The 12557-nt window shown below is 35.7% G+C and overlaps 1 protein-coding gene across 1 annotated transcript in view; it reads right to left on the reverse strand.

Annotated features, from left to right (window-relative positions):
• LOC125225646 (protein rolling stone-like) overlaps nt 1-12557 on the reverse strand; it is a 42553-nt gene that overhangs the window by 7736 nt on the left and 22260 nt on the right. Inside the window, exons 2-3 of the mRNA XM_048129458.1 lie at nt 3483-3636; nt 6-214 (exon numbers count right to left, since the gene is read on the reverse strand). Of these exons, the coding sequence (XP_047985415.1) occupies nt 6-214; nt 3483-3636 (363 nt within the window). The remainder of the gene's footprint in view (nt 1-5; nt 215-3482; nt 3637-12557) is intronic.

The raw sequence follows: 12557 nt of genomic DNA on the forward strand, positions 1-12557 counted from the left end.
CTTACTCAGATTGAGTATCCGTTCCGCTCTGTACCGATGCACGACCGCCAGAGCCAAGCCCGACTGCAGGCCGATCACCATGAGCCCCCAGTTCGTGAAATATATGAACCATTTCATGTAGTTTAGCTCGATTTTGCCCTCGAATTGCTTTGGTAGTTGCTGGCAGGCGAAGCTTGCGATAGCGACCGATACCACACCGATGAACAGAAGCCATCTGAGGAAGGTCAAACGTTTATGTTACATATTTTATTCATCGTTGTCACAGAAATTACACCTAAGTACCTACAGTACTTACAGTACCTACAATACTTAGGTGTAGATGCAGAGAGAGAGAGAGGGGTTACCCTACTTATATTTATCGTGTTAAGCAGAGGCCTACTAATATATCGTGTTAATCGTGTAACACTACTATCGTGTTAATCGTGTAACTGTTGTGTTGGAATATGTGTAAACGCAATGGAAAAATAGGTTCGACAAAATTACAATAGTATTACAGGATTAGTAGATTTAATTACTAGATCGTCCAAAAGATTATTATGGTTTAGATAGCGACATTTTTGTTTTTGTTGTATTAGCCTGTGTGGTGACGGGTTAAGAATTTCACCACCCCCTTTCTTCCCGTGGGTGTCGTAGAAGGCGACTATGGGATATGGGTTAAATTGTGGCGTAGGCGAGAGGCTGGCAACCTGTCACTGCAATGCCACAGTTTCGTTTTCTTTCAACCCCTTATTTGCCAAGAGTGGCACTGAAGCTTTAGTAGTTTCATGTGTTCTGCCTACCCCTTAATGGGATACAGGCGTGATCGTATGTATGTATGTATGTTGTATTAGCGAGATTTGACTCCACAGTCAAAATATATAAATAAGGCCTGACTCGTAACGGATTTGTCAAATTCAAAACTGTTTTAACGGTACCAGAGCCGGCCGAATCAAAGTATGTTTTTCTATAATGTGTTTAAAATGTATTTAAAATTTATTATTTATTAGTAAATTCATCATTCTCCATTTCTCCTCGCTCATGGTGTAAGTTTTGTTGTACGCCCTCCATCGTACATCCGACAGTGTTTTTCGACACATTCTTAGTTTTAGTCCTATCAAGGACTATCTTTTTTTAAATATTTTGGTGGCTTATGGTTGGTGTCATTTAAATGAATGAATTTCTTAGACACTCCATCCTATTCCGGTTAATAGGTGAATACTATGAGACTTCGTTAAATTAAGTTTTTTACCCGATTTGAAGAGCGTTGGCTTTAGCAGGCTGCTGGCTTCATAGCTGTGGTGGATGATATCCAGCTATTGTCAGAATAAAGTTGAAAGATCATATTATTAAATAAAATCTGCGAACAGCTTCGTTCAGCAGTTTTTGTTGTAGATTTTTTATCGAAAAGTGGTTACTTTGCTTTAAATGCTTAGTAACGGACACTGCATCGACTGAATTCCTAGTAAAGTGGATATTTGGAGACTCATCTACATTATCATTATTTCATAGGAATCGTAAAGAAATTGCCTTTCAGATAAGGTATAATGTTGGTTGCCTAGTAGTGTTGAAAATTATTTAAATGCAAGTTTCGTCAACAGGAATCAAGTTTTTGACAGCAATTTGTCGCCGAATTATTTTCAGCGATCACTTTAATTTTATCTATCTAGTTAGTTGAGAATTGCTTTTAAACATGATTCTAACATAATAATTTTGTGAATCTGGCAATTTGAATGGTGTAATGTATATATAAAGTAAGCTAGAAATTATACAAGAAAAAGCACTCTGAATTTGACAAATCCGTTACGAATCAGGCCTTAGTTTTGTGGAGCTATAAATTTAAAATAATGTTCTTGTCCCCACATGTAGGTACCTATAGTAATTGAATAAATAATACATAAATACAATAAATATACTTAATAGTAATAAAGAAACTGAAACTCATCAAAAAATCGAATAACAATTTCTACAAAACCACACTAATGCTTAGCAAATTGCTATTTTTTTAATTATTTATTTAGCAATACCCGCCTACTTCTCTATAACTAGGTAGTTTCATTCACGAAGTCATGGACTATGGTCCGTATTTTAACACCATTAATGTTGATATTTGTCAAATCTGCGAGTCATTATGAACAAGAATTATTCTTAATTGCTACATATAGAGTGTCACATTGTGTTATACGCCATGGATTTAATATCATGGCTGTCTTACATTATCCTCAAGTAAATTATAAGGAACTAATTCCCTGTATGCTCGAATGGGGGTTTAATCAATTATGGAAAACGAATGTGACACGAGTCGTGAATTAATCAAATGGTGATTTACGTCATATGGTCAATCAATGTCACGGTTATAAGTTATACTTATAACGATAAGAAGAGGAAAATGGGTCTTGTACTAATCATACTTATTCCAAAAGTCCCCGTTATCGAATTAAAATTGTGAATTTCCCGTGGTTTCCTCATAAAGTACCATTTTCAAATCTTTATAACATCAGGAAATAGCTTAATGCAAAAATACAACTATAATAATAAAATGTCCTAGCAATTATGCAACTCTCTGTTCATTATACCTATACTGTAGAAGAATGTATCCTGAGCACAAGAGTGTGTTATATGGAGACGTAGGATCAGATATCAATAAAGTAGAATTTTAATAATTAATATTTGAAGCCGGATGATTTGTGCGCTAAAACAACAAAAAACCGTGTTCCACGAAATCCCCTGGGTTCCATTTCGTGGAACACGCGCAAACCTGGACGGCGTTGGCGAGATGACTTTGACGATTTTGATAAGAACCGGTGGAACACGGGTCAAGACCGGGATACGTGGAATTGCAGGAAGGCACAGCAGTGAGATGATCAAGGCTCATATAAATAAATATCATAACTATGATGTCCAGAAATAGGTATCACAATTATCTAGTTTATTGTACCGTTACAATCACAAGGACTCTTTATTAATTTACGTCGGCGTGGACTCCGTCATTGACGTCAGCCAACTGAAATACAGCCGCGATTAAAAATTTACGATGCCCCTTCAAGTTGGGGGTTGCTTGACGTGGAGATATTTATTGTGTGGGCTCTAAGTGCCAAGTGGATGTTCAGTATTCATCTATTATTATTTTACATTTTGTGTATTATTTTACAGTTTATTCAACATTTTATTTCCTTTTGTAGCCGTTTTATATGCATAATATGCAAGGCCAAGGATATCCGGCCTGAATGTCTGCAAAGCTTTTTCTCCGTAAAATTACTTACTTACTGCCTAATAGATTACTAAAACAGTACTCCATGATAAATACCTTTATATGAGGTAGGCAACCGGCGGCTTCTGCTGTCTGCTGGGCCTGCCATACTGGCCGACCACACTATGAAGGCTCAGTAATTACATTGCACGTCGGTCACTTTCACATATGACAAACGATATCAATGTTTTCTAAGCTCCTTCTACAGAAAAGTCTGACTGGATTACCCAAACAGTACGATAAGTATGATAAGTACCTGTATATGAGGTAGGCGACCGGCGGCCTCTGTTGCGCCTGCCACTGGCAGCAGCCGAACTGGTGCGCGGGAGTGTGTTCCAAGCTGAGCGCGCGCCGACTGGCCGACCACATACGCCCCAGCATGGCCGGTTTGCACGTCTTCTTCTGCATTGCTGCAAGGAAACGATCTAAGGTTACGTCACTTGTGCAGTTGGTACACTCATAAAAGATACCTATAGCCTGATATTAGGTACAGGCCTATACTTATTTTATAGTCAAATGGTCTCCCCAAACCTATCGACGCGGAATCGGCTTTCGCCGATCAAAAATCGCTCGTTAGTGAACATGCGTACGTATGCGTTCTTCAGAGATGACGACACGTAAGCGTCTTATTTTTGGTCCGCGTTGATTCCGCGTCGATGGGTTTGGGGAAACCATTAACTCTAGAGGACCTTTTCATCTATGTGTACTGCGTGTTTTCCATTACTTGATCCTTAAATGCAAAATTAGGTTGGTTGGTACGTAAAGTAACAATAAAATATAGCATTAACCCTGAACGATTTTTCGGTAAATTTGTTGTTATTTATAATAAATGCGATGTGGTAACTAAGCCGACAAGTAAAACGAGTGTGTAATCACATAAATCATTACAATTTTTTCTTTTTCTACGTATATATTGTAAGGCCGAAGCACGCTACTTTATAAAAACGAAATATAGAAAATAATTTGGTCATAAATTATGAAATTGTTGCTTAAGCTTAATAATAAAATAAATTAATTGCCTAACAAGTACAAAATAAACAGACATTATGATAAAAATACTATATCTTTTATCGTTATGAACAAATTAACTTCAATAATGTCCAATTAAAGTCATCATTTCATTTGAAGTAGGTACGTTCAGTGAATGGTATCGATTTAGTAAGTACCGTTCAGTTCAAGTGTCAGCTGTGGCAAATATAAACGATGATACTCTTTGGTGCTGTGGCTTGCTATGGGTATACTAATAACCGTCTAAGGAACTAGCTTTTACCCGCGGCTTCGTTCGCGTTAAATTCGAAAATTGTAGAATGCTCCATACAAAAGTCCACCCCCATTTTAGGGAAGTGGGGGGATTATAAAGAGACAAAAAGTAGCCTATGTCACTCTCCATCCATTCAACTATCTCCACTTAAAAAATCATGTCAATTCGTCGCTCCGTTTTGCCGTGAAAGACGGACAAAGAAACAGACACACACTTTCCCATTTATAATATTAAAATTAAATAAATTACATAATATAGTATGGATATACTTTTGCAATTAAGAAAATGTAATTTAGTACTTTAGACTAGTTTTAATTTAATTATTTGTATATTGTGATTTGTAAATTGATAATCATATTAAGTTTTCAAGATATTTATGATATTAGCGGAAAGGGTATAGAAGGATAAGCTAAGAAATAACAAAAAATAAAACCGCCTTCAAAAATAAGCCCGTTACAAAACACGGAGAAACTAAAAAGCAAAAAATAATAAACCTTTGAATTCAGATTTCTTATCGTATTGCAATAATCTAAACATCCAAATTATAAACAGATCAATTATTTTTGCAGTCGGTACCAGACCTGTTCGTCGCCTTGCTATTGCCTGTTTGCCCCACCCAACCATACGCAGGCTGGCACCGACTCCAAAAATAATTGATCTGTTTATAATTTGGATGTTTAGATTATTGCAATACGATAAGAAATCTGAATTCAAAGGTTTATTATTTTTTGCTTTTTAGTTTCTCCGTGTTTTGTAACGGGCTTATTTTTGAAGGCGGTTTTATTTTTTGTTAAAAAAGTTTATTTATTTGTTGATTTTTAGTGGTTCCTATTGATATTATATGTATCAGTCCGAATACATGTACACTAGTGAAAGAATTATCCTTTAACTCCTAACCATTGAGGAGTTGACCTTCCATCATCAGCTCAGCCACATAAAATTATTACGATCAGGCGTAAATACTGGTTTACCTTTGAAAAATACACTGAAAACATTACATGTGCCTATAACATTTGAAGAGTTCCCTCGATTTCTCCAGGATCCCATCATCAGACCCTGACTTGGTGCCAATGGGACCATCTCGGGGTTATACCCGTTCGAAAAAAAAAAAAATTTTGAAAATCGGTCCACAATTCTCGGAGATATCGAGGAACATACATACAAAAAAATAAAAAAAAATAAAAAATAAAAACATTCAGTCGAATTGAGAACCTCCTCCTTTTTTGAAGTCGGTTAAAAAATCAGCGTTTTTGGGTCGAAACTATAATCAAATGATGCCTTTTGAAGAGGTGCTGCCCTTTAAGTTTACTAAAAATTCAACAACCTTAAAAAGAATTGTGTGAAATTGACAGAAACAATTGTAAATGATTTTTTCCTTATTTTAATATTTAAAAATTTCGTATTATACCTACATACCTACGAAGACTTACTTAATATAAATGAACTCCAAATATAAGTTTTGTAGTTATATCGCGGTTTATAAAATAAATATTCTAGTCTTAAACAAAAATATATTACATAGGTACAGCAATACTATTTTCGCTTAGCCTGTCTGTATCCACCTAATTATAGTCATAAAAATATGGCTATTTTTTTTTACCTGAATGTTGACATTTTACATGTCTACATAAACAAGACAATGTTATCAAATAAAAATAAATAAAGTAATAACTAATATTTTTGTCACTCGTCCATTCTTTAATAGATGTAAACTCTAAAGGAAACCCCCTAATTATCCTCTACTATACTTGGTCTATTTGTAGTAGGTATTTGTAAAATTTCCGCGTAAGATTTGGGCTTAAACTAGGAAAACAAATATGAAACGGGGTAATCCCATAGGTCTGGACTCCACAGGATATTATGCATCGTGGTATGCACTACTTAAATGATTATTTAAAACAAATAACAGTTGCGTAAATTAAATAGTTAGTTACACTAGGTACGTATGTGAAAGCTATATCAAAATTTGGTATCATCTTGAATCGTCCTATTCGTTTTTAGGGTTCCGTAGTCAACTAGGAACCCTTATAGTTTCGCCATGTCTGTCTGTCCGTCCGTCCGTCCGTCCGTCCGTCCGTCCGTCCGCGGATAATCTCAGTAACCGTTAGCACTAGAAAGCTGAAATTTGGTACCAATATGTATATCAATCACGCCAACAAAGTGCAAAAATAAAAAATGGAAAAAAATGTTTTATTAGGGTACATGTAAAGTGGAGGCTGATTTTTTTTTTCATTCCAACCTCAACGTGTGATATATTGTTGGATAGGTATTTAAAAATGAATAAGGGTTTACTAAGATCGATTTTTGATATTATTAATATTTTCGGAAATAATCGCTCCTAAAGGAAAAAAAAGTGCGTCCCCCCCCTCTAACTTTTGAACCATATGTTTAAAAAATATGAAAAAAATCACAAATGTAGAACTTTATAAAGACTTTCTAGGAAAATTATTTTGAACTTGATAGGTTCAGTAGTTTTTGAGAAAAATACGGAAAACTACGGAACCCTACACTGAGCGTGGCCCGACACGCTCTTGGCCGGTTTTTTGTTAGGTTATTAAATTCGTCCCATTTTGATTTCGTCATCCGTCGCTTTCGTCAGTAGTCTTTGTCGTGTAGGTATACAAAAAAATACAACCTAAAATATCCAGAAGGGTTTAACCCTTTCTAAGTCAAGTGTGCCTCCTTTCTGCACACTTGCGAAGCAGGATCCGTGTTTGTTTTATGATCAAACGAACTTCTTGAAGTGAAGTTCGATCGAAATTATATGAGTCACTTCATTTGAAGATATAAATTTATATTAGATAACCATGGTTAATACCATGGTAAACTACATGGTTAATATAAATTTATATCTGAAAAATGAAGTGACGAAATATAATTTAGTTATGTACCACGGACTGTACCTAACCATACCATTACCTACCATTCATTGAGGCGGCAACAATTTGTAGAATTGATCGCAATTATTATAGCTGTAGATAACCATGGCCTTTTAGATATTAATGAAATGTTTGATTAATGAAATCCTCCGAACATTTTCGGTAGATACGGCTCAGACATGCGACATATCGTCATGTGGGATCAAACGTTTTGCACGCGATCTCTCAAGCAGTTTAAACTAATTAAGCGTCCGTATAGCTTATGAGGTATTTAGATATACGATAACATGACTGTCTGGCAAGTCAGTTCGTACACTGATATTAAAGTGACACTTGATTTCATTCGACTATAGCAAATCTTTCTCGTAAATATTTGTTCGCAAGTGACAAGCGAGACACATAACTAAATAACATGATTTAAATATCATTCTGATGTGATGTAATATTCCGAATAATTCCGATTGGCCTGTGGGTTCATGTCCCTCCAGAAAAGATGATCGTAAATCTTAACGGAACCACGACATCGAAGTTGTAGAATTTCGTATTTCTATGAAAATAAACTGCACTCGGTGGGATGTCTTTATTCTTAGTGTGCCATATATGTACCTCTCTAAGAAATGAGGATGAGTTTTAGATACCCACTCCTTTGGAAGGATGTCTGATGTAAAAAAATCGAATTGAATAATTCAAAATAGTATTTGCAGCATTCCCCATACTTCTTCTTTCTTATACGCACTGCCAAGGAGTGGAATTCCTTGCCGACGTCTAATTTTCCCAGTTCTTTATAACCCAGCAAACTTCAAATCAAAGGTATATAAACACTTGAACTGGCACCTTCTGAGCGAGCTCGCTCCATCTTAGACCACATCTTCCCCTCGGCTCGGCTCTGTGGCCATGAGTGACATTTATAATAATAATAACCTAACCTAACCAAAAAATTTAAATTTTGAAAAAAACCCCGACCGCGACATAGTGGACCGATTTTCATGAAACATAGCTAAGAACACTCCCGACTTCAAACAAAAAAAAACTAAGTCTAAATCGGTTCATCCGTTCGGGAGCTACGATGCCACAGACAGACACGTCAAACTTATAACACCCCGTCGTTTTGCGTCGGGGGTTAAAAAAAATGATAGAACTTGAAAATACAGCCAACGTTTCTCCGAAGGCCAACACACACATACACGGAGCTGGTTCAAACCCGGGCAAGGTCCAGACGTCTCAATCGCACAACAATGGTCTTTCAGCGACGCATCAATCAGAATTGATGCCTTCCTCGTTAATGATAAGCGCTCTCTTCGCATTCACTGAATGCAAGTGTGCTAATTCTTTGATAAGAGTTCAATTTGAACGAGCAGTCGGGTAGGCGTATGGCCATATTCAATACCTATACAGTAAATTTACAATAGTGTGTAAGGAAATCTTATCTAACCTAAGCTTAAGACGCTACAGGAGCGAAAATGCTAACATGGAAAGGAGCCCCCCTTTCAATTTCGGTAGTTTAGTTAAATATACTAGTGTTATTAACTAGATTTATCGAAAAAAAAATTGTCTATTCAGAACAACTCAGTTAAAAGATATTGCGAAAAAATCTTTAAAATCCGCTCTCAACTGTTTCCTCCTTCAAAACTTAATCAACGTAACGAAATTTGAGAATCTGAATAAAAATGAAATTATCTGTGTCGGACCGTTTAGTATTTTTGGCTAATTGTTGCCAATTTTGAATTCCACACCTTTTTTTCGCCATAATCAATAACGCCGTGTCTTGCGTGGGCGACGATCGCGCGACCGTCGCGCGACCGTCGCCGTCGCGTCTCATACTTCCATATCGATAAGGTTTGATTTCGTATGCGTCGCATCGCCGTCGCCCACGCAAGCCACGGCGTAAGACCGTTTTTGGAAATGTCAAATGTTAAATGAGCTCTAGCGTCTTTAAAAATAAGAATATCAAAAAATCAAAAACTGTCCGACATATAAAAATAATAATAATCTGTGTTAAAAAAATCAGTGCTCTATCTTCATAAACCAGGGAGGAAATAGTCGAGAGCGTTTGTATGGAGAATTGACCCCTCCTGTATCGTCTTAATAAAACATGGAAAATGTGTGTAATTTTTGGTTCAACTAAGTAGCAATTTGGAACGCTGTTCACTTTCTCCATACAATTAATGTCATTTTCCGGGAATTTAACTCAATACAGTAAAGTAACTCATTACTTATAGTAGAGGCTAATAGTTGAGGAGTGTCTTTTCAAAAGGGCTTATTTCCACTTTGAACTTTTTTTGGGAAATCGAGAAAAACATAATTCCACGGTATTGATTTTGAAATTAATATTTAATTTGCAAAATTGTAATATTGTAAGTTGACATTAATGCTATAATTACATCAAACGTAACATGTGTACCTAAATAAATATTTAATTACCATATGTTTTTGAGAATTAAGCACTTTTGATGCGAACTTTTGGGAATCAAGCCCTTTTGTTGTGGCCTTGTTATGTTATGTTATTGTTTTAAAATAGTTTTATTTTATTTTTGGATTTTAATACAAAATCCAATTAGTTGATATAAATGTTGTTGTAATACATATGTACATTGGTTTATCTACATAAATAATCATTACACATTTTTCAAAATGTATTCTAAACTTTAATGTTAATCTTTATTTTAAAGATCAAGGCGAGACTTTTTGAACTTTTATCTCAAAACACCGCGTAATTTTCTATACTAAGTAAAACTGCATTCATAGTTTAAAAAAAGCCCTTTTGAAAAGACACTCCTCAGTTGTTTAGATTACTTGTTACATTTTACTCCGTCATCAATGCATAATAGACAAATAGTTATTGCTTTAGGTAATTGGTGTCAATGTCATTGTCACTACGCTTCCGGACTTCATGAATCGAAACATATAATAAAGCAGTTTTCAATTCAGTTGTAAACAAATATGTGATGTGACGTAACATATTGATACGTGCAACTCCAGTAGAGTTATGGACTGTTATAAGACACGACAAAATTTTTGCTACCATGTTTTTTTAACCCCCGACGCAATAACGACGGGGTGTTATAAGTTTGACGTGTCTGTCTGTGTGTGTGTCTGTCTGTGGCATCGTAGCTCCCGAACGGATGAACCGATTTGGATTTCGTTTTTTTTTCTGAAAGCTGAGTAAGTCGGGAGTGTTCTTAGCCATGTTTCATGAAAATCGGTCTACTATGTCGTGGTCGGAGGTTTTTCCAAATTTTTAATAGTAATTAAATATAATACTTGATATTATTATAACCGTCAAAATAAATGATATCTATTATATGTATAGAGAATGTGAACATCGCCCGAAATATGATTTTAAAACAAATATTCTTATGTACATTAATTAACTGATCATTAATCAAATTTGATTGACAAAAAAGGAAACTCCACAGACCGGCTGATAGTGCAGGCTCCAAGTAGGTGTTCGTTTGCAATTAAAATTTTGAAACAACTCCCGACCGCAACATAGTTAACCGATTTTCATGAAACATGGCTAAGAACACTGCCGACTAACTCAACTTTCAGACAAAAAAAAACTAAATCTAAATCGGTTCATCCGTTCGGGAGTTACGATGCCACAGACAGACACACACAGACAGACAGACAGACACGTCAAACTTATAACACCCCGTTTCACCATCGTTTTTGAGTCAGGGGTTAAAAATGGCGGACCGCGAGATGTAGTAGGTACCGCCTATTTCCCGACCATGCCAAAAATATGAATGTAATTCAATTATGTTGCCTTTTATAGATCGCCACGAGTAGACCTTAAATGCCGTTGAATTATTTGTTTAGTCGACGAAATTTAATAGTCATCAAGTCACCTCTAGACATTCCGATAGGGTGTCATGTGGAGCTGAGTCAAATACTACCGTAGGTAAACATAAAAAAATATTGCTTAGTTTAAGTTAAAGATTTTGCGTATAACTTCTTTGAGACATGGATGTGGTTTTGATCAATTGAGCAATCTTCCAAGCATTTCCAAAATAATCATAATATACATACAAGACAGGCAGCAAAAATAATGGAGATTGGCACATTTGGACGATCTGCCCGATATGAAATGTATTTTCACCTCAATTTTTAACCGACTTCAAAAAAGGAGGAGGTTCTCAATTCGACTGAATGTTTTTTTTTTTTTTTTTATTTTTTTTTTGTATGTATGTTACTCGATATCTCCGAGAATCGTGGACCGATTTTCAAAATTTTTTTTTTGATCGAACCGGTATAACCCCGAGATGGTCCCATTGGCACCAAGTCAGGGTCTGATGATGGGATCCTGGAGAAATCGAGGGAACTCTTCAAATGTTATAGGCACATGTAATGTTTTTAGTCTATTTTTCAAAGGTACACCAGTATTTACGTCTGATGGTAATAATTTTATGTGGCTGAGCTGATGATGGAAGGTCAACTCCTCAATGGTTAGGAGTTTGAGGATAATTCTTTCACTACTGTACATGTATTCGGACTGATACATATAATATCACTAGGAACCACTAAAAATCAACTGAGCTGATGATGGAAGGTCAACTCCTCAATGGTTAGGAGTTAAAGGATAATTCTTTCACTACTGTACATGTATTCGGACTGATACATATAATATCACTAGGAACCACTAAAAATCAACAAATAAATAATTTTTAACAAAAAATAAAACCGCCTTCAAAAATAAGCGCGTTACAAAACACGGAGAAACTAAAAAGCCAAAAATAATAAACCTTTCAATTCAGATTTCTTATCGTATTGCAATAAGCTAAACATCCAAATTATAAACAAATCAATTATTTTTGGAGTCGGTACCAGCCTGTGTATGGTTGCGTGGGGCAAACAGGCAATAGCAAGGCGACGAACAGGTCTGGTACCGACTACAAAAATAATTGATTTGTTTATAATTTGGATGTTTAGCTTATTGCAATACGATAAGAAATCTGAATTGAAAGGTTTATTATTTTTGGCTTTTTAGTTTCTCCGTGTTTTGTAACGCGCTTATTGTCTTAATCACAAGTATCGTAACGAACGGATAGACTGTCTGAGAGGTATTTTACGGATCCCCACTATTTATTTCCACTTTGTAAAACCCTAAAAATATGTTCACTTTGACCTTTAGAACATGTTATAAGTAGGAAAATAGTTATTTGTTATACAAGGGGGCAAAGTTGTGTTTTAA

This window comes from Leguminivora glycinivorella, chromosome 4 (genome assembly GCF_023078275.1).
Source record: "Leguminivora glycinivorella isolate SPB_JAAS2020 chromosome 4, LegGlyc_1.1, whole genome shotgun sequence".
Taxonomy (NCBI): domain Eukaryota; kingdom Metazoa; phylum Arthropoda; class Insecta; order Lepidoptera; family Tortricidae; genus Leguminivora; species Leguminivora glycinivorella.